The sequence below is a fragment of the Salvelinus namaycush genome, unplaced genomic scaffold, assembly GCF_016432855.1.
Source record: "Salvelinus namaycush isolate Seneca unplaced genomic scaffold, SaNama_1.0 Scaffold1394, whole genome shotgun sequence".
Classification (NCBI taxonomy): Eukaryota; Metazoa; Chordata; class Actinopteri; order Salmoniformes; family Salmonidae; genus Salvelinus; species Salvelinus namaycush.
In genome coordinates, this window is record NW_024058113.1 from 36,532 (window position 1) to 60,000 (window position 23,469).

Consider the following 23,469-nt stretch of genomic DNA (forward strand, 5'->3'; position numbering starts at 1 on the left):
AGTTGGCACTGATCTCTGGGGTTCAGGGGTTAGAGGTCAAGGCTGGACGAAGGCCCTGCCAGCTCTGTAGGTCTATAACCTGTAACGTGTTAGTTTCAGTATTAGGACTTGTTCCACCTACCCATTTCCCCCTGCCCATCCCTCCCTCCCACATTCCTGCCCATCTCTCCCCCCTGCCCATCCCTCCCACATTCTTACCCATCTCCCCCCTGCCCATCCCTCCCACATTCCTGCCCATCTCTCCCCCTGCCCATCCCTCCCACATTCTTACCCATCTCCCCCCTGCCCATCCCTCCCACATTCTTACCCATCTCTCCCCCTGCCCATCCCTCCCACATTCTTACCCATCTCTCCCCCTGCCCATCCCTCCCACATTCTTACCCATCTCCCCCCTGCCCATCCCTCCCACATTCTTACCCATCCCTCCCCCTGCCCATCCCTCCCACATTCCTGCCCATCTCCCCCCTGCCCATCCCTCCCACATTCTTACCCATCTCTCCCCTTGCCCATCCCTCCCACATTCTTACCCATCTCTCCCCCTGCCCATCCCTCCCACATTCTTACCCATCTCCCCCCTGCCCATCCCTCCCACATTCTTACCCATCTCTCCCCTTGCCCATCCCTCCCACATTCTTACCCATCTCTCCCCTTGCCCATCCCTCCCACATTCTTACCCATCTCTCCCCTTGCCCATCCCTCCCACATTCCTGCCCATGTCTCCCCCTGCCCATCCCTCCCACATTCTTACCCATCTCTCCCCTTGCCCATCCCTCCCACATTCCTGCCCATCTCTCCCCCTGCCCATCCCTCCCACATTCTTACCCATCTCTCCCCCTGCCCATCCCTCCCACATTCTTACCCATCTCCCCCCTGCCCATCCCTCCCACATTCTTACCCATCCCTCCCCCTGCCCATCCCTCCCACATTCTTACCCATCTCCCCCCTGCCCATCCCTCCCACATTCTTACCCATCTCTCCCCCTGCCCATCCCTCCCACATTCTTACCCATCTCTCCCCCTGCCCATCCCTCCCACATTCTTACCCATCTCCCCCCCTGCCCATCCCTCCCACATTCCTGCCCATCCCTCCCACATTCCTACCCATCTCTCCCCCTGCCCATCTCTCCCACATTCTTACCCATCTCCCCCCTGCCCATCCCTCCCACATTCCTACCCATCTCCCCCCCTGGCCATCCCTCCCACATTCTTACCCATCTCCCCCCTGCCCATCCCTCCCACATTCTTACCCATCTCTCCCCTTGCCCATCCCTCCCACATTCCTGCCCATCCCTCCCCCTGCCCATCCCTCCCACATTCCTGCCCATCTCTCCCACATTATTACCCATCTCTCCCCCTGCCCATCCCTCCCACATTCTTACCCATCCCTCCCACATTCTTACCCATCCCTCCCACATTCTTGCCCATCCCTCCCACATTCTTGCCCATCCCTCCCACATTATTACCCATCTCTCCCCCTGCCCATCCATCCCTCCCACATTCTTACCCATCTCCCCCCTGCCCATCCCTCCCACATTCTTACCCATCTCCCCCCCTGCCCATCCCGCCCACATTCTTACCCATCTCTCCCCCTGCCCATCCCTCCCACATTCCTGCCCATCTCCCCCTGCCCATCCATCCCTCCCACATTCTTACCCATCTCCCCCCTGCCCATCCCTCCCACATTCCTACCCATCTCCCCCCTGCCCATCCCTCCCACATTCCTACCCATCTCTCCCCTGCCCATCCCTCCCACATTCCTACCCATCTCTCCCCGGGCCATCCCTCCCACATTCTTACCCATCTCTCCCCCTGACCATCCCTCCCACATTCTTACCCATCTCCCCCCTGCCCATCCCTCCCACATTCTTACCCATCTCCCCCCTGCCCATCCCTCCCACATTCTTACCCATCTCCCCCCCTGCCCATCCCTCCCACATTCCTACCCATCTCCCCCCCTGGCCATCCCTCCCACATTCTTCCCCATCACCCCCCCTGGCCATCCCTCCCACATTCCTACCCATCTCCCCCCTGGCCATCCCTCCCACATTCCTACCCATCTCCCCCCTGGCCATCCCTCCCACATTCCTACCCATCTCCCACCTGGCCATCCCTCCCACATTCCTACCCATCTCCCCCCTGGCCATCCCTCCCACATTCCTGCCCATCTCCCCCCTGGCCATCCCTCCCACATTCCTGCCCATCTCCCCCCTGCCCATCCCTCCCACATTCCTGCCCATCTCCCCCCTGCCCATCCCTCCCACATTCCTGCCCATCTCCCCCCTGCCCATCCCTCCCACATTCTTTCCTATCTCCCCCCTGCCCATCCCTCCCACATTCTTACCCATCTCTCCCCTTGCCCATCCCTCCCACATTCCTGCCCATGTCTCCCCCTGCCCATCCCTCCCACATTCTTACCCATCTCTCCCCTGCCCATCCCTCCCACATTCTTACCCATCTCTCCCCCTGCCCATCCCTCCCACATTCCTGCCCATCTCTCCCCTGCCCATCCCTCCCACATTCTTACCCATCTCTCCCCTGCCCATCCCTCCCACATTCCTACCCATCTCTCCCCTGCCCATCCCTCCCACATTCCTACCCATCTCTCCCCTGCCCATCCCTCCCACATTCCTACCCATCTCTCCCCGGGCCATCCCTCCCACATTCTTACCCATCTCTCCCCCGGGCCATCCCTCCCACATTCTTACCCATCTCCCCCCTGCCCATCCCTCCCACATTCCTACCCATCTCCCCCCCTGGCCATCCCTCCCACATTCCTACCCATCTCCCCCCTGCCCATCCCTCCCACATTCTTACCCATCTCTCCCCTTGCCCATCCCTCCCACATTATTACCCATCTCTCCCCCTGCCCATCCCTCCCACATTCCTGCCCATCTCTCCCACATTATTACCCATCTCTCCCCCTGCCCATCCCTCCCACATTCTTACCCATCCCTCCCACATTCTTGCCCATCCCTCCCACATTCTTGCCCATCCCTCCCACATTCTTGCCCATCCCTCCCACATTATTACCCATCTCTCCCCCTGCCCATCCATCCCTCCCACATTCTTACCCATCTCCCCCCCTGCCCATCCCGCCCACATTCTTACCCATCTCTCCCCCTGCCCATCCCTCCCACATTCCTGCCCATCTCCCCCTGCCCATCCATCCCTCCCACATTCTTACCCATCTCCCCCCTGCCCATCCCTCCCACATTCTTACCCATCTCCCCCCTGCCCATCCCTCCCACATTCTTCCCCATCTCCCCCCCTGCCCATCCCTCCCACATTCCTACCCATCTCTCCCCTGGCCATCCCTCCCACATTCCTACCCATCTCCCCCCTGGCCATCCCTCCCACATTCTTGCCCATCTCCCCCCTGCCCATCCCTCCCACATTCCTGCCCATCTCCCCCCTGCCCATCCCTCCCACATTCCTGCCCATCTCCCCCCTGCCCATCCCTCCCACATTCTTTCCTATCTCCCCCCTGCCCATCCCTCCCACATTCTTACCCATCTCTCCCCTTGCCCATCCCTCCCACATTCCTGCCCATGTCTCCCCCTGCCCATCCCTCCCACATTCTTACCCATCTCTCCCCTGCCCATCCCTCCCACATTCTTACCCATCTCTCCCCCTGCCCATCCCTCCCACATTCCTGCCCATCTCTCCCCTGCCCATCCCTCCCACATTCTTACCCATCTCTCCCCTGCCCATCCCTCCCACATTCTTACCCATCTCTCCCCTGCCCATCCCTCCCACATTCCTACCCATCTCCCCCCTGCCCATCCCTCCCACATTCCTACCCATCTCTCCCCTGCCCATCCCTCCCACATTCCTACCCATCTCTCCCCTGCCCATCCCTCCCACATTACTACCCATCTCTCCCCTGCCCATCCCTCCCACATTCTTACCCATCTCTCCCCGGGCCATCCCTCCCACATTCTTACCCATCTCCCCCCTGCCCATCCCTCCCACATTCTTACCCATCTCCCCCCCTGCCCATCCCTCCCACATTCTTACCCATCTCCCCCCCTGCCCATCCCTCCCACATTCTTACCCATCTCTCCCCTGCCCATCCCTCCCACATTCTTACCCATCTCCCCCCTGCCCATCCCTCCCACATTCCTACCCATCTCTCCCCTGCCCATCCCTCCCACATTCCTACCCATCTCTCCCCTGCCCATCCCTCCCACATTACTACCCATCTCTCCCCGGGCCATCCCTCCCACATTCTTACCCATCTCTCCCCGGGCCATCCCTCCCACATTCTTACCCATCTCTCCCCCTGCCCATCCCTCCCACATTCTTACCCATCTCCCCCCCTGCCCATCCCTCCCATATTCCTACCCATCTCCCCCCCTGGCCATCCCTCCCACATTCTTCCCCATCTCCCCCCCTGCCCATCCCTCCCACATTCCTGCCCATCTCCCCCCTGCCCATCCCTCCCACATTCTTTCCCATCTCCCCCCTGCCCATCCCTCCCACATTCCTGCCCATCTCCCCCCTGCCCATCCCTCCCACATTCTTACCCATCTCTCCCCGGGCCATCCCTCCCACATTCTTACCCATCTCTCCCCCTGCACATCCCTCCCACATTCTTACCCATCTCTCCCCTTGCCCATCCCTCCCACATTCCTGCCCATGTCTCCCCCTGCCCATCCCTCCCACATTCTTACCCATCTCTCCCCTGCCCATCCCTCCCACATTCTTACCCATCTCTCCCCCTGCCCATCCCTCCCACATTCCTGCCCATCTCCCCCCTGCCCATCCCTCCCACATTCTTACCCATCTCCCCCCTGCCCATCCCTCCCACATTCCTACCCATCTCTCCCCTGCCCATCCCTCCCACATTCCTACCCATCTCTCCCCGGGCCATCCCTCCCACATTCTTACCCATCTCCCCCCTGCCCATCCCTCCCACATTCTTACCCATCTCCCCCCTGCCCATCCCTCCCACATTCCTACCCATCTCTCCCCTGCCCATCCCTCCCACATTCCTACCCATCTCTCCCCTGCCCATCCCTCCCACATTACTACCCATCTCTCCCCGGGCCATCCCTCCCACATTCTTACCCATCTCTCCCCGGGCCATCCCTCCCACATTCTTACCCATCTCTCCCCCTGGCCATCCCTCCCACATTCTTACCCATCTCCCCCCCTGCCCATCCCTCCCACATTCCTACCCATCTCCCCCCCTGCCCATCCCTCCCACATTCCTACCCATCTCCCCCCCTGGCCATCCCTCCCACATTCTTCCCCATCTCCCCCCCTGCCCATCCCTCCCACATTCTTTCCCATCTCCCCCCTGCCCATCCCTCCCACATTCCTGCCCATCTCCCCCCTGCCCAGCCCTCCCACATTCTTTCCCATCTCCCCCCTGCCCATCCCTCCCACATTCCTGCCCATCTCCCCCCTGCCCATCCCTCCCACATTCTTACCCATCTCTCCCCTTGCCCATCCCTCCCACATTCCTGCCCATGTCTCCCCCTGCCCATCCCTCCCACATTCTTACCCATCTCTCCCCTGCCCATCCCTCCCACATTCTTACCCATCTCTCCCCCTGCCCATCCCTCCCACATTCCTGCCCATCTCCCCCCTGCCCATCCCTCCCACATTCTTACCCATCTCCCCCCTGCCCATCCCTCCCACATTCCTACCCATCTCTCCCCTGCCCATCCCTCCCACATTCCTACCCATCTCTCCCCGGGCCATCCCTCCCACATTCCTGCCCATCTCTCCCCCGGGCCATCCCTCCCACATTCCTGCCCATGTCTCCCCCTGCCCATCCCTCCCACATTCTTACCCATCTCTCCCCTGCCCATCCCTCCCACATTCTTACCCATCTCTCCCCCTGCCCATCCCTCCCACATTCCTGCCCATCTCTCCCCCTGCCCATCCCTCCCACATTCCTGCCCATCTCTCCCCCTGGCCATCCCTCCCACATTCTTACCCATCTCTCCCCTGCCCATCCCTCCCACATTCTTACCCATCTCTCCCCCTGCCCATCCCTCCCACATTCCTGCCCATCTCTCCCCTGGCCATCCCTCCCACATTCCTACCCATCTCCCCCCTGCCCATCCCTCCCACATTCCTGCCCATCTCTCCCCCTGCCCATCCCTCCCACATTCTTACCCATCTCTCCCCCTGCCCATCCCTCCCACATTCTTGCCCATCCCTCCCACATTCCTACCCATCTCCCCCCTGCCCATCCCTCCCACATTCCTACCCATCTCCCCCCTGCCCATCCCTCCCACATTCCTACCCATCTCCCCCCTGCCCATCCCTCCCACATTCTTACCCATCTCTCCCCCTGCCCATCCCTCCCACATTCCTACCCATCTCTCCCCCTGCCCATCCCTCCCACATTCCTACCCATCTCTCCCCCTGCCCATCCCTCCCACATTCCTGCCCATCCCTCCCACATTCCTGCCCATCCCTCCCACATTCCTGCCCATCTTTCCCCCTGCCCATCCCTCCCACATTCCTACACATCTCTCCCCTGCCCATCCCTCCCACATTCTTACCCATCTCTCCCCCTGCCCATCCCTCCCACATTCTTACCCATCTCTCCCCCTGCCCATCCCTCCCACATTCTTACCCATCTCTCCCCCTGCCCATCCCTCCCACATTCTTACCCAGCCCTCCCACATTCTTGCCCAGCCCTCCCACATTCTTACCCAGCCCTCCCACATTCTTGCCCATCCCTCCCACATTCTTACCCAGCCCTCCCACATTCTTACCCAGCCCTCCCACATTCTTGCCCATCCCTCCCACATTCCTGCCCATCTCCCCCCTGCCCATCCCTCCCACATTCCTACCCATCTCCCCCTTGCCCAGCCCTCCCACATTCTTACCCATCTCCCCCCTGCCCATCCCTCCCACATTCTTACCCATCTCCCCCCTGCCCATCCCTCCCACATTCTTGCCCATCTCCCCCCTGCCCATCCATCAAATGAAATGTATTTATATTTCCTAAAGTTAATCTTGCATTTTACCTGAGAAAAGTATCGGAGAAAAGTAGCTACTCATCAGTCCGTGTCTGTTTCTGAATTCTCAATCAATCAAATGTAAGAAGGGCTTTATAAATACATCAGCTGATGTCACAAAGTGCTGTACAGAAACCCAGCCTAAAACCCCAAGCAGCAAGCAATGCAGGTGTAGAAGCACGGTGGCTAGGAAAAACTCCCTAGAAAGGCCAAAACCTAGGAAGAAACCTAGCGAGGAACCAGGCTATGAGGGGTGGCCAGTCCTCTTCTGGCTGTGCCGGTTGGAGATTATAACAGAACATGGCCAAGATGTTAAAATGTTCATAAATGACCAGCATGGTCAAATAATAATAATCACAGTAGTTGTCGAGGGTGCAGCAAGTCAGCACCTCAGGAGTAAATGTCAGTTGGCTTTTCATAGCCGATCATTAAGAGTATCTCTACCGCTCCTGCGGTCTCTAGAGAGTTGAAAACAGCAGGTCTGGGACAGGTAGCACATCCGGTGAACAGGTCAGGGTTCCATAGCCGCAGGCAGAACAGTTGAAACTGGAGCAGCAGCACGGCCAGGTGGACTGAGCAAGGAGTCATCAAGCCAGGTAGTCCTGACGCATGGTCCTAGGGCTCAGGTCCTCCGAGAGAGAGAGAGAGAGAAAGAAAGAGAATTAGAGAGAGCATACTTAAATTCACACAGGACACCGGATAAGACAGGAGAAGTACTCCAGATATAACAAACTGACCCTAACCCCCGACACACAAATACTGGAAGCTGAGACATCCCTCCCACATTCCTACCCATCTGCCCCATCTAATCTTCATTCTTACATGTTGTCATCATATCCTCCAAGAATGTTCTGAGGTCACTAGGGGTTGTCTTTGTGTGTCTCTCTCCCAGGAATCCTGAGCAGGAATCACAGGAAAGCTTCAGTCATGGGACTGGCGCCACCTACTGGAGGTAGTTAGTTAGCTTCAGTCATGGGACTGGCGCCACCTACAGGAGGTAGTTAGTTAGCTTCAGTCATGGGACTGGCGCCACCTACTGGAGGTAGTTAGTTAGCTTCAGTCATGGGACTGGCGCCACCTACTGGAGGTAGTTAGTTAGCTTCAGTCATGGGACTGGCTCCACCTACTGGAGGTAGTTAGTTAGCTTCAGTCATGGGACTGGCGCCACCTACAGGAGGTAGTTAGTTAGCTTCAGTCATGGGACTGGCGCCACCTACTGGAGGTAGTTAGTTAGCTTCAGTCATGGGACTGGCGCCACCTACTGGAGGTAGTTAGTTAGCTTCAGTCATGGGACTGGCGCCACCTACTGGAGGTAGTTAGTTAGCTTCAGTCATGGGACTGGCGCCACCTACTGGAGGTAGTATATAATATCGGCCCAGGGTTAGGGTTAGGGGATATAATTGCCCCACCTACAGGAGGTAGTATATAATATCGGCCCAGGGTTAGGGTTAGGGGATATAATTGCCCCACCTACAGGAGGTAGTATATAATATCGGCCCAGGGGCCAGGGGTTAAGGGTTAGGGGATATAATTGCCCCACCTACAGGAGGTAGTATATAATACAGGGCCAGGGGTTAAGGGTTAGGGGATATAATTGCCCCATCATATTATTATTTCTTCATTTGACGTTATGTTCATTTAACAGACGCTCTCATCCAGAGCGATTTAGAGTATTGGATGAGTATATTTTTGGTATATTTCATACTGGTCCCCCATACTTTTTCGTGCTGGTTCCTCAAGCTAAGTGGTGTGAACCCCTCTGCTCTGTCTAGCTACCCAGCCACTAGCTTCAGGGGATCTGTGTGACTCTGCTCTGTATAGCTGCCCAGGCACTAGCTTCAGGGGATCTGTGTGACTCTGCTCTGTATAGCTGCCCAGTCGCCTGCTTCAGGGTATCTGTGTGACTCTGCCATTACTCACTGTCTGAGACAGCCAGGACAGGCATGGAGAAGGGAGGGACAGACTCGTATCCCTAATCCTGAGACACCCAGGGAAAACGTGGACCAGACTCTTACTAACCTTCATAACTAATCCTGAGACACCCAGGGAAAACGTGGACCAGACTCTTACTTACCTTCATAACTAATCCTGAGACACCCAGGGAAAACGTGGACCGGACTCTTACTTACCTTCATAACTAATCCTGAGACACCCAGGGAAAACGTGGACCGGACTCTTACTAACCTTCATAACTAATCCTAATCCTGAGACACCCAGGGAAAACGTGGACCGGACTCTTACTAACCTTCATAACTAATCCTAATCCTGAGACACCCAGGGAAAACGTGGACCGGACTCTTACTAACCTTCATAACTAACCCTAATCCTGAGACACCCAGGGAAAACGTGGACCAGACTCTTACTAACCTTCATAACTAATCCTGAGACACCCAGGGAAAACGTGGACCAGACTCTTACTTACCTGCATAACTAATCACGAGACAACCAGGGAAAACGTGGACCGGACTCTTACTAACCTTCATAACTAACCCTAATCCTGAGACACCCAGGGAAAACGTGGACCGGACTCTTACTACCCTTCATAACTAATCCTAATCCTGAGACACCCAGGGAAAACGTGGACCGGACTCTTACTAACCTTCATAACTAATCCCGAGACACCCAGGGAAAACGTGGACCAGACTCTTACTAACCTTCATAACTAACCCTAATCCTGAGACACCCAGGGAAAACGTGGACCGGACTCTTACTAACCTTCATAACTAATCCTAATCCTGAGACACCCAGGGAAAACGTGGACCAGACTCTTACTAACCTTCATAACTAATCCTAATCCTGAGACACCCAGGGAAAACGTGGACCGGACTCTTACTAACCTTCATAACTAATCCTGAGACAACCAGGGAAAACGTGGACCGGACTCTTACTAACCTTCATAACTAACCCTAATCCTGAGACACCCAGGGAAAACGTGGACCAGACTCTTACTAACCTTCATAACTAATCCAGAGACACCCAGGGAAAACGTGGACCGGACTCTTACTAACCTTCATAACTAACCCTAATCCTGAGACACCCAGGGAAAACGTGGACCAGACTCTTACTAACCTTCATAACTAATCCAGAGACACCCAGGGAAAACGTGGACCAGACTCTTACTAACCTTCATAACTAATCCTGAGACACCCAGGGAAAACGTGGACCAGACTCTTACTAACCTTCATAACTAATCCTGAGACACCCAGGGAAAACGTGGACCAGACTCTTACTTACCTTCATAACTAATCCTGAGACACCCAGGGAAAACGTGGCCGGACTCTTACTAACCTTCATAACTAATCCTGAGACAACCAGGGAAAACGTGGACCAGACTCTTACTAACCTTCATAACTAATCCTGAGACACCCAGGGAAAACGTGGACCAGACTCTTACTAACCTTCATAACTAATCCTGAGACACCCAGGGAAAACGTGGACCAGACTCTTACTAACCTTCATAACTAATCCTGAGACACCCAGGGAAAACGTGGACCAGACTCTTACTAACCTTCATAACTAATCCTGAGACACCCAGGGAAAACGTGGACCAGACTCTTACTTACCTTCATAACTAATCCTGAGACACCCAGAGAAAACGTGGACCAGACTCTTGAGGCCACTTATTTAACCTTCATTGAACCTTTATTTAACAAGTCAGTTAAGAACAAATTCTTATTTACAATGACGTCCTGCAGGGACGGGGGCTGGGATTAAAAATAAATACAATATTAATATAGGACAAAACACACATCACAACAAGAGTGACAATACAACACTACATAAAGAGAGACCTAAGACAACATGTCATGTGTTGCTGCCTTGCCTACACAGCATGGTAGCAACATAACATGGTAGCAGCACAAAACATGGTTAAAAACATTATTGGGCACAGACGACAGCACAAAGGGCAAGAAGGTAGGGACGACAATACATCACACAAAGCAGCCACAACTGTCCGTAAGCGTGTCCATGATTTGAGTCTTTGAATGAAGAGATTGAGAAGGTAATTTGACTGCAGGAAAAGGCTACACACACAAAGTTAAATTATTAACTATATACAAACTCAAAAATGTGTGTATCGGTCCAGACCTATACAGGCCGTCGGTCTATACACTCTAAATGAAATATGAAATAGCCTAGAAATGAAGATCAAATATACACTCTAAATAAAAGTCTGAGCTATTTTATCTTCATTTTATCTTCATTTCTAGGCTATTTCAACTACTCACACCAGGAGGCTGGCTCCGCCAGGGCCTGTTTGGGAGGCTGGCTCCGCCAGGGCCTGTTTGGGAGGCTGGCTCCGCCAGGGCCTGTTTGGGAGGCTGGCTCCGCCAGGGCCTGTTTGGGAGGCTGGCTCCGCCAGGGCCTGTTTGGGAGGCTGGCTCCGCCAGGGCCTGTTTGGGAGGCTGGCTCCGCCAGGGCCTGTTTGGGAGGCTGGCTCCGCCAGGGCCTGTTTGGGAGGCTGGCTCCGCCAGGGCCTGTTTGGGAGGCTGGCTCCGGGGGCTGAGTGCAATGTCTTTCAGGGGGCTGGCAAAGGTTGGGACTGTGGTCTTGTACAGGTGTACCTGGTCATAGAGTGGTCCAAATCCAGCGTGGGTTGATGAGCCAGGTAAACGTCGGGTTTTGAAGCACAGTCGCAGGAAATGCTTGCATTCACATGCTGTAAGGTGGCAGGATGAAAGTATTTTTGTGGTAGCAGGGTGGAGATGACCACTCGTGTGTTAGGGAAAGTGGAAGAAGCATTTTCAATCATTCCCTTGGGTGCTGTGGCCACCTAGTCGGTCCTCTGACTGTCGGTCCTCTGACTGTCGGTCCTCTGACAGCAGCTCCAGGGCACGCCTAGAGGTTTGGCACAATAGTTTTGCTTTTTTATGTTTTCTCATTCATGTATTCCCCATTTCAGTCTATAAGGAGCACAATCTCTGGGTGTTTTGTAACGAGTACAATCTGTGGCTTGTGTGTGTCCTCAGTGGGGGTTATCGGGGGTGGGTTGGGTCTGATGGGTTGGTGGGTCCTGCCTGCAGTCTGGGTCTGCAGAGGGCTGTTCTGTTGGCTTATCTTGGGGGATGGTCAGGTCTCATGAATTCTTCTTTGTCGCATCTGAGCTTTTGCCCATCCTCCTTCAGTTGGGCAGTTTTTTTTCCTCCCCCTCCTGTTGGTGTTTTTCACCAGAGTGTAGACACTCTCTGTCTCTGTCTCTGTCTCTCTCTGTCTCTGTCTCTCTCTCTCCATCTGTCCGTGTCTGGTTGAGGGGTTGTTGTTGTGTTGGGGTCTGTGCTGTCTGGTGTTGAAATGCTGTTGGAGCAGCAGCATCTACCAGCTCCATCTCCATCTGTCTGTCTGGTTGAGGGGGTTGTGTTGGTCTGTGCTGTCTGGTGTTGAAATGCTGTTGGAGCAGCAGCATCTACCAGCTCCATCTCCAGCTGTGTGAATGTGTCCCTCATAATGGTGTTAGTTATGTGCCTTGGTCGTCCTCTCTTTCAGATGTATGTCTGTATTGTTTTAGTGATTTCACCACAGTGACGGCTCAGGTTTTCTGGGTCTCTATGTTTTAGGTTGGATAGGTTTCTCAATTTCTTTCTTTAGGTTTTTGCGTTCTTCAAACCATTTGTCATTGTTGTTAATTTTCTTAGGTTGTCTGCCTGATTTTTTTTTTTTAGATTGTGCATTCGGGAAGTTTTCAAACCCCTTGACTTATTCCACATTTTGTTAGGTTACAGCCTAATTAAAAAATGTAATAAATAAAAAATTATCATCAATCTACACACAATACCCCATAACAAAGAAAAAACTGGTTTTTAGATTTTTTTTGCAAATGTCGTAAAAATTAACATACTTTATTTACATAAGTATTCAGACCCTTTGCTACGAGACTTGAAATTGAGCTCAGGTGCATCCTGTTTCCATTGATCATCCTTGAGATGTTTCTACAATTTGATTGGATTCAACCTGAAGTAAATTCAATTGATTGGACATGGGAGGTGACCAAGAACCCAATGGTCACTCTGACAGAGCTCGAGAGTTCCTCTGTGGAGATGGGAGAACCTTCCAGAAGGACAACTGTATCTGCAGCACTTCACCAGGTCTTTATGGTAGTGGCCAGACGGAAGCCCTTTTAGCCACACTAAAAGACACACGACAGCCCGCTTGGAGTTTGCCAAAATGCACCTAAAGACTCTCAGACCATGAGAAACAAGATTCTCTGGTCTGATGAAAACAAAATTTCAGTCCAAAGAGTTCAATGCCAAGCGTCACATCTGGAGGAAACCTGGTACCATCACTACGGTGAAGCATGGTGGTCTGATGAAACCAAGAATGAACTCTTTGGCCTGAATGCCAAGTGTCACCTTGATGAAAACCTGCACCAGACTGGGGTGAAGGTTCATGTTCCAACAGGACTTCGACCCTAAGCACACAGCCAAGACAACGTAAGAGCGGCTTTGGGACTTGTCTATGAATGTCCTTGAGTGTCCCGGACTTGAACCCGATCGAATATCTCTGGAGAGACCTGAAAATAGCTGTGCAGCGACGCTCCCCATCCAACCTGACAGAGCTTGAGAGGATCTGCAGAGAAGAATGGGAGAAACTCCCCAAATACAGGTGTGCCAAGCTTGTCGACCAAGATTTTTTGTTGTTGGGCACAGTCCTAGTGTGGGCACAGTCCTAGTGTGGGCACAGTCCTAGTGTGGGCACAGTCCTAGTGTGGGCACAGTCCTAGTGTGGGCACAGTCCTAGTGTGGGCACAGTCCTAGTGTGGGCACAGTCCTAGTGTGGGCACAGTCCTAGTGTGGGCACAGTCCTAGTGTGGGCACATTTTGTGTTCTGTATTCAGTTTGAATTCTCCTGCAGGGTTCCATTGATCCCCATACAGCTGGGTCTGTCTGCTGCCCCTCCCACTACATGCATATTCATTAGCTCCAGGCTAAACAAAGCTCCGTCGTGGTTTCTTCACTCTCACAGAACCCAGCAGCCTCTCACGCTGCCTCAGGTACCCACAGTCACACTGTAGGGTAGTGGAGATGTTTCCACAGCAACACTGTAGGGTAGTGGAGATGTTTCCACAGCCACACTGTAGGGTAGTGGAGATGTTTCCACAGCCACACTGTAGGGTAGTGGAGATGTTTCCACAGCCACACTGTAGGGTAGTGGAGATGTTTCCACAGCAACACTGTAGGGTAGTGGAGATGTTTCCACAGCCACACTGTAGGGTAGTGGAGATGTTTCCACAGTCACACTGTAGGGTAGTGGAGATGTTTCCACAGCCACACTGTAGGGTAGTGGAGATGTTTCCACAGCCACACTGTAGGGTAGTGGAGATGTTTCCACAGCCACACTGTAGGGTAGTGGAGATGTTTCCACAGCCACACTGTAGGGTAGTGGAGATGTTTCCACAGCCACACTGTAGGGTAGTGGAGATGTTTCCACAGCCACACTGTAGGGTAGTGGAGATGTTTCCATCAGTCACACTGTAGGGTAGTGGAGATGTTTCCACAGCCACACTGTAGGGTAGTGGAGATGTTTCCACAGCCACACTGTAGGGTAGTGGAGATGTTTCCACAGCAACACTGTAGGGTAGTGGAGATGTTTCCACAGCCACACTGTAGGGTAGTGGAGATGTTTCCACAGTCACACTGTAGGGTAGTGGAGATGTTTCCACAGCCACACTGTAGGGTAGTGGAGATGTTTCCACAGCCACACTGTAGGGTAGTGGAGATGTTTCCACAGCCACACTGTAGGGTAGTGGAGATGTTTCCACAGCAACACTGTAGGGTAGTGGAGATGTTTCCACAGCCACACTGTAGGGTAGTGGAGATGTTTCCACAGCCACACTGTAGGGTAGTGGAGATGTTTCCACAGCCACACTGTAGGGTAGTGGAGATGTTTCCACAGCCACACTGTAGGGTAGTGGAGATGTTTCCATCAGTCACACTGTAGGGTAGTGGAGATGTTTCCACAGCAACACTGTAGGGTAGTGGAGATGTTTCCACAGCAACACTGTAGGGTAGTGGAGATGTTTCCACAGCCACACTGTAGGGTAGTGGAGATGTTTCCACAGCAACACTGTAGGGTAGTGGAGATGTTTCCATCAGCCACACTGTAGGGTAGTGGAGATGTTTCCACAGCCACACTGTAGGGTAGTGGAGATGTTTCCACAGCAACACTGTAGGGTAGTGGAGATGTTTCCACAGCCACACTGTAGGGTAGTGGAGATGTTTCCACAGCCACACTGTAGGGTAGTGGAGGTGTTTCCACAGCAACACTGTAGGGTAGTGGAGGTGTTTCCACAGCAACACTGTAGGGTAGTGGAGGTGTTTCCACAGCCACACTGTAGGGTAGTGGAGATGTTTCCACAGCCACACTGTAGGGTAGTGGAGATGTTTCCACAGCCACACTGTAGGGTAGTGGAGGTGTTTCCACAGCCACACTGTAGGGTAGTGGAGGTGTTTCCACAGCAACACTGTAGGGTAGTGGAGATGTTTCCACAGCCACACTGTAGGGTAGTGGAGATGTTTCCACAGCCACACTGTAGGGTAGTGGAGATGTTTCCACAGCAACACTGTAGGGTAGTGGAGGTGTTTCCACAGCAACACTGTAGGGTAGTGGAGATGTTTCCACAGCAACACTGTAGGGTAGTGGAGATGTTTCCACAGCAACACTGTAGGATAGTGGAGATGTTTCCACAGCCACACTGTAGGGTAGTGGAGATGTTTCCACAGCAACACTGTAGGGTAGTGGAGATGTTTCCACAGCAACACTGTAGGGTAGTGGAGATGTTTCCACAGCAACACTGTAGGGTAGTGGAGATGTTTCCACAGCCACACTGTAGGATAGTGGAGATGTTTCCACAGCCACACTGTAGGATAGTGGAGATGTTTCCACAGCCACACTGTAGGATAGTGGAGATGTTTCCACAGCAACACTGTAGGGTAGTGGAGATGTTTCCACAGCAACACTGTAGGATAGTGGAGATGTTTCCACAGCCACACTGTAGGGTAGTGGAGATGTTTCCACAGCAACACTGTAGGGTAGTGGAGATGTTTCCACAGCAACACTGTAGGGTAGTGGAGATGTTTCCACAGTCACACTGTAGGGTAGTGGAGATGTTTCCACAGCAACACTGTAGGGTAGTGGAGATGTTTCCACAGCCACACTGTAGGGTAGTGGAGATGTTTCCACAGCCACACTGTAGGGTAGTGGAGATGTTTCCACAGTCACACTGTAGGGTAGTGGAGATGTTTCCACAGCAACACTGTAGGGTAGTGGAGATGTTTCCACAGCAACACTGTAGGGTAGTGGAGATGTTTCCACAGCCACACTGTAGGGTAGTGGAGATGTTTCCACAGCAACACTGTAGCATTGATGCTGACAGTTTATGATTGACTTGCGCAGATACAGATTGTTAAGTTCTGACTAAAATACAGCTGTACTTACAATGATTATAGGATCCATACGGATCACACTATACAACAATTCGATTTTTTTTTTTTTTACATTTGTTTTTTGCTGACAACTGTGTGTGTGTAGTCCGTCCTCTGTCTAATATGGGATGGGCCGCTGCCTGGTGCCTATCAACCAGAGGGAGTGGGGGTCTGGCAGGAAGCCAATTGTCCTGATTCCCCACCTAGCTGCCTATTGTCCCCACCTAGCTGCCTATTGTCCCCACCTAGCTGCCTATTGTCCCCACCTAGCTGCCTATTGTCCCCACCTAGCTGCCTATTGTCCCCACCTAGCTGCCTATTGTCCCCACCTAGCTGCCTGTTGTCCCCACCTAGCTGCCTGTTGTCCCCACCTAGCTGCCTATGGTCCCCACCTAGCTGCCTGTTGTCCCCACCTAGCTGCCTGTTGTCCTCACTTAGCTGCCTGTTGTCCCCACCTAGCTGCCTATTGTCCCCACCTAGCTGCCTGTTGTCCCCACCTAGCTGCCTGTTGTCCCCACCTAGCTGCCTGTTGTCCCCACCTAGCTGCCTGTTGTCCCCACCTAGCTGCCTGTTGTCCCCACCTAGCTGCCTATGGTCCCCACCTAGCTGCCTGTTGTCCCCACCTAGCTGCCTGTTGTCCTCACTTAGCTGCCTGTTGTCCTCACTTAGCTGCCTGTTGTCCCCACCTAGCTGCCTGTTGTCCCCACCTAGCTGCCTGTTGTCCCCACCTAGCTGCCTGTTGTCCCCACCTAGCTGCCTATTGTCCCCACCTAGCTGCCTGTTGTCCCCACCTAGCTGCCTGTTGTCCCCACCCAGCTGCCTATTGTCCCCACCCAGCTGCCGATTGTCCCCACCCAGCTGCCGATTGTCCCCACCCAGCTGCCGATTGTCCCCACCTAGCTGCCGGTTGTCCCCACCTAGCTGCCGATTGTCCCCACCTAGCTGCCGGTTGTCCCCACCTAGCTGCCCATTGTCCCCACCTAGCTGCCCATTGTCCCCACCTAGCTGCCCATTGTCCCCACCTAGCTGCCTATTGTCCCCACCTAGCTGCCTATTGTCCCCACCTAGCTGCCTATTGTCCCCACCTAGCTGCCCATTGTCCCCACCTAGCTGCCGATTGTCCCCACCTAGCTGCCTATTGTCCCCACCTAGCTGCCTATTGTCCCCACCTAGCTGCCTATTGTCCCCACCTAGCTGCCGATTGTCCCCACCTAGCTGCCGATTGTCCTGTAATTGACCAATGGTTTAGCAAGGTGTCGCATGGGCCAGAGCCAGCCTGGTGTCATGGATAACACATTTCCTGATTTATTACATTGATGTAAGTGTTGTGTTGGTCACACCATTACTGGAACTGATGTTACTGACTACTGATAGTTTCCACTTCCTTTCCTATTGGTCAAACCTTTCTACTCCTCATCTCTAAGTTCAGGATGTTGTCCAGTTCCTTATAACAACGTAGCATAACGATGGACACCAACTCATTAACAAAGATCTGAACTATTTTATTTAACCTTTTATTTAACTAGGCAAGTCAGTGAAGAACAAATTCTTATATTACATTGACGGCCTACCCCGGCCAAACCCGGGCGACGCTAGTCCAATTGTGCGCCGCCCTATGGGACTCCCAATCACGGCTGGTTGTGATACAGCTTGGAATCGAACCAGGGTCTGTAGTGACGCCATTAGAGAAATGTATAGCCCTCTCCTTTATTCTCTCTCTGTCCATCTTGGAATCCAGTCTTCTACCAGTTCCACTGGCTGACCGGGTAAGGAGTTTGTACAGGGAATATACCAAGGCCGATGTACAAGATCACACGTGCTGCGCGTACACTCTGGAGCCCATTCAATATGAATGTTGTGGTGACCTCTGGCGACAGACAGGCTGAGGAGAGAGTTGGGAGGGAAGGGAGGCTGAGGAGAGAGTTGGGAGGGAAGGGAAGCTGAGGAGAGAGTTGGACAGGGAAGGGAAGCTGAGGAGAGAGTTGGACAGGGAGGTGGGCTGAGGAGAGAGTTGGGCTGAGGAGAGAGTTGGAAGGGAAGCTGAGGAGAGAGTTGGACAGGGAAGGGAAGCTGAGGAGAGAGTTGGACAGGGAAGGGAAGCTGAGGAGAGAGTTGGACAGGGAAGGGAAGCTGAGGAGAGAGTTGGACAGGGAAGGGAAGCTGAGGAGAGAGTTGGACAGGGAAGCTGAGGAGAGAGTTGGACAGGGAAGCTGAGGAGAGAGTTGGACAGGGAAGCTGAGGAGAGAGTTGGACAGGGAAGCTGAAGAGGACTTGTCTCAGGTGATGTACCTGCAGCAGTAAAGCTATAACTTCCTGTTGTGTCTCTGTGTCTCAGGTGATGTACCTGCAGCAGGGGGAGCTGAGCAGAGACCAGGTGTTTCCTATGCACCTCACCAGTATTAATGGAGTAGAGGACATGTCTTCTCTGGCAGAGCTACATGAAGCTGCCATCATGTACAACCTTTACCTACGCTACCAGAAGGACTGCATCTATGTAAGACACTGTTATAGTCCAACCCTACCAGACAGACATTATCTATGTAAGACACTGTTATAGTCCAACCCTACCAGACAGACATTATCTACTGTATGTAAGACAGTGTTATAGTCCAACCCTACCAGACAGACATTATCTACTGTATGTAAGACAGTGTTATAGTCTAACCCTACCAGACAGACATTATCTACTGTATGTAAGACAGTGTTATAGTCCAACCCTACCAGACAGACATTATCTACTGTATGTAAGACACTGTTATAGTCCAACCCTACCAGACAGACATTATCTATGTAAGACACTGTTATAGTCCAACCTACCAGACAGACATTATCTATGTAAGACAGTGTTATAGTCTAACCCTACCAGACAGACATTATCTACTGTATGTAAGACAGTGTTATAGTCTAACCCTACCAGACAGACATTATCTACTGTATGTAAGACAGTGTTATGGTCCAACCCTACCAGACATCCTCTCTCCTCTGTCTCCTCTTCTCTATCATCCTCTCTCCCCGGTCTCTTCTTCTCCTCTCTCCCCTGTCTCCTCTCCTCTATCATCCTCTCTCCCCTGTCTCAGACCAACATAGGCTCTATCCTAGCAGCGGTGAACCCCTATAAGCAGATCTCAGGTCTGTACGACCCAGCAGCAGTAGACCTGTATAGTAGACACCACCTGGGAGAGCTGCCCCCTCATATCTTCGCTGTGGCCAACGAGTGTTACCGCTGTCTCTGGAAGAGACACGACAGCCAGTGTGTTCTCATCAGGTCAGTTCACCAGGGCCTTGGGAACATGACATTAACTAGTAGCTACTGTCGTCACGAGAGACTAGACTCCAACACCTAGTTGTAATACATGGTACACCTTGTCATATGTATTTTTTATAAATTTTATAAATATGTAATGTATGTTCGTAGTGCAGGATTTGGGGCTTCATATTGAAGAGAGATGTTATATGATAGCTGACATGCTGTGCCTGAGGAAAGTATTCACTCCTGGACTTTTCACATTTTGTCTTTACAGCCTTATTCTGAAATGGATTATATTGTTTTTTCTCCCCCCTCATCAATCTACACACACACTACCCCACAATGACATCACAATACCCCACAATGACATCACAATACCCCACAATGACATCACAATACCCCACAATGACATCACAATACCCCACAATGACATCACAATACCCCACAATGACATCACAATACCCCACAATGACATCACAATACCCCACAATGACATCACACTACCCCACAATGACATCACAATACCCCACAATGACATCACAATACCCCACAATGACATCACACTACCCCACAATGACATCACACTACCCCACAATGACATCACAATACCCCACAATGACATCACAATACCCCACAATGACATCACAATACCCCACAATGACATCACAATACCCCACAATGACATTACAATACCCCATAATGACAAAGCGAAAACAGGTTTTTAGAAATGTTTGCAAAAACTGAAATATCACATTTCCATAAGTATTCAGACCCTTTACTCAGTACTTTGTTGAAGCACCTTTGGCAGCGATTACAGCCTTGAGTCGTCTTGGGTATGACGCTACAAGCTTGGCACACCTGTATTTGGGGAGTTTCTCCCATTCTTCTCTGCAGATCCTCTCAAGCTCTGTCAGGTTGGATGGGGAGCGTCGCTGCACAGCTATTTTCAGGTCTCTCCAGAGATGTTCGATCGGGTTCAAGTCTGGGCTCTGACTGGGCCACTCAAGGACATTGAGACTTGTCCCAAAGCCACTCCTGTGTTGTCTTGGCTGTGTGCTTAGGGTCGTTGTCCTGTTGGAAGGGGAACCTTCGCCCCAGTCTGAGGTCCGGAGCGCTCTGGAGCAGGTTTTCATCAAGGATATCTCTGTACTTTGATCCGTTCATCTTTCCCTTGATCCTGACTAGTCTCCCAGTCCCTGCTGCTGAAAAACATCTGTCATGTGGCTTTTACTGAGACTCCTCAGTAAAAGCCACATGACAGCCTGCTTGGATTTTGCCAAAAGGCACCTAAAGACTCTCAGACCATGAGAAACAAGATTCTCTGGTCTGATGAAACCAAGATCAAACTCTTTGGCCTGAATGCCAAGCATCATATCTGGTGGAAACCTGGCACCATCCCTACGGTGAAGCATGGTGGTGGCAGCATCATGCTGTGGGGATGTTTTTCAGCAGCAGGGACTGGGAGACTAGTCAGGATCAAGGGAAAGATGTGATATGACTCTATACTGGAGGCGCTCAGGATTGGAGTCCACCTGTGGTAAATTCAGGCCTTTATGGTAGAGGGGCCAGACAGAAGCCAGGTTCCCTCCAGACCTGATGCTGCCACCACCATGCTTCACCGTAGGGATGGTGCCAGGTTTCCTCCAGACATGATGCTGCCACCACCATGTTTCACCGTAGGGATGGTGCCAGGTTTCCTCCAGACATGATGCTGCCACCACCATGCTTCACCGTAGGGATGGTGCCAGGTTTCCTCCAGACATGATGCTGCCACCACCATGCTTCACCGTAGGGATGGTGCCAGGTTTCCTCCAGACATGATGCTTGCATTCAGACCAAAGAGTTCAATCTTGGTTTCATCAGACCAGAGCGGTCTGTTATGTGTCTTTTACTGAGAAGTGGCTTCCGTCTGGCCACTCTACCATAAAGGCCTGATTGGTGGAGTGCTGCAGAGATGGGATAACCTTCCAGAAGGACAACCATCTCCACAGAGGTACTCCAGAGCTTTGTCAGAGTGATTATCAGGTTCTTGATCATCTCCCTGACCAAGACCTTTTCTCTCCCGATTGTTCAGTTTGGCCGGGCGTCCAGCTCTAGGAAGAGTCTTGGTGGTTCCAAACTTCTTCCATTTAAGAATGATGGAGGCCACTGTGTTCTTGGGGACCTTCAATGCTGCAGAAATGTTTTGGTACCCTTCCCCAGATCTGTGCCTCGACACAATCTTGTCTCTGAGCTCTACAGACAATTCCTTCAACCTCATGGCTTGGTTTTTGCTCTGACATGCACTGTTGACTGTGGAACCTTATATAGACAGGTGTGTGCCTTTCCAAATCATGTCCAATCAATTGAATTTACCACAGGTGGACTCCAATCAAGTTGTAGAAACATCTCAAGGATGATCAATGGAAACAAGATTCACTAGAGCTCAATTTAGAGTCTCATAGCAAAGGGTCAGAATACTTATGTAAATAAAGTTTCTGATTCTTATTTTTAATACATTTTTAAACATTTCTAAAAACCTGTTTTTGCTTTGTCTTTATGGGGTATTGTGGGTAGATTGATGAGGGGGGAAAAACAATTTAATCCATTTTAGAACAAGGCTGTAATGTAACAAAATGTGGAAATGGTTAAGGAGTCTGAATACTTTCCAAATGCGCTGTATCTGTCTGTCTCCAGTATAGAGTCATATCTGTGTGTCTGTCTCCAGTATAGAGTCATATCTGTGTGTCTGTCTCCAGTATAGAGTCATAGCTGTGTGTCTGTCTCCGGTGTAGAGTCATAGCTGTCTGTCTGTCTCCGGTGTAGAGTCATAGCTGTCTGTCTGTCTCCGGTGTAGAGTCATAGCTGTCTGTCTGTCTCCGGTGTAGAGTCATAGCTGTCTGTCTGTCTCCGGTGTAGAGTCATAGCTGTCTGTCTGTCTCCGGTGTAGAGTCATAGCTGTCTGTCTGTCTCCGGTGTAGAGTCATAGCTGTCTGTCTGTCTCCGGTGTAGAGTCATAGCTGTGTGTCTGTCTCCAGTGTAGAGTCATAGCTGTGTGTCTGTCTCCAGTGTAGAGTCATAGCTGTGTGTCTGTCTCCAGTGTAGAGTCATAGCTGTGTGTCTGTCTCCAGTGTAGAGTCATAGCTGTGTGTCTGTCTCCAGTGTAGAGTCAGGAGCAGGGAAGACAGAGAGTACCAAGCTGCTGCTCCAGTTCCTATCTGTGATGTCCCAGAACTCTGCCGGGACACCCCAGTCTGAGAGGAGCATCCGTGTGGAGCAGGCCATTATACAGAGCAGGTAACTGACTGATTCTACAGACACCCATGACCCGTACAGGTTTGTCTGATGGTCGGTGTGTCTCTTGTTACGTTCCCCAGCTAGAAAAACAAACATGTCGCTCAAACAGAAGAGGACATTAACAAAGAGTCACTGACAACAACGAAACAGGTGGGGTTTTAGGAGGGGTTCTGAAAGACACTCATGGGGGGTCCACTGGAAGTTGACTAGCAACAACAACTGGGACCTAAAAGACACCCAACATGAAACCTGCTACATTTACCCAAGAGGAGGAAAATTAAATTAAAACCCACACCAAACCTAAAGACAGGAAGTAAACCGAAAAGTGGAGCAAAACGTCGACCCTCCACATCTATCAAGACAACTAAAGGAGTTGACCCTCCACATCTATCAAGACAACTAAAGGAGTTGACCCTCCACATCTATCAAGACAACTAAAGGAGTCGACCCTCCACATCTATCAAGACAACTAAAGGTGTTGACCCTCCACATCTATCAAGACAACTAAAGGAGTTGACCCTCCACATCTATCAAGACAACTAAAG

General features: G+C 52.0%; 1 protein-coding gene across 1 annotated transcript in view; it reads left to right on the forward strand.

The window, feature by feature from the left end:
* The window catches only part of LOC120036614 (unconventional myosin-X-like), a gene marked incomplete at its 5' end in the record, with an annotated part of 39,664 nt that overhangs the window by 11,979 nt on the left and 4,216 nt on the right, over positions 1-23,469 (forward strand). The window contains 3 exons of the mRNA XM_038982996.1: positions 18,737-18,895; positions 19,479-19,666; positions 22,790-22,924. Of these exons, the coding sequence (XP_038838924.1) occupies positions 18,737-18,895; positions 19,479-19,666; positions 22,790-22,924 (482 nt within the window). The remainder of the gene's footprint in view (positions 1-18,736; positions 18,896-19,478; positions 19,667-22,789; positions 22,925-23,469) is intronic.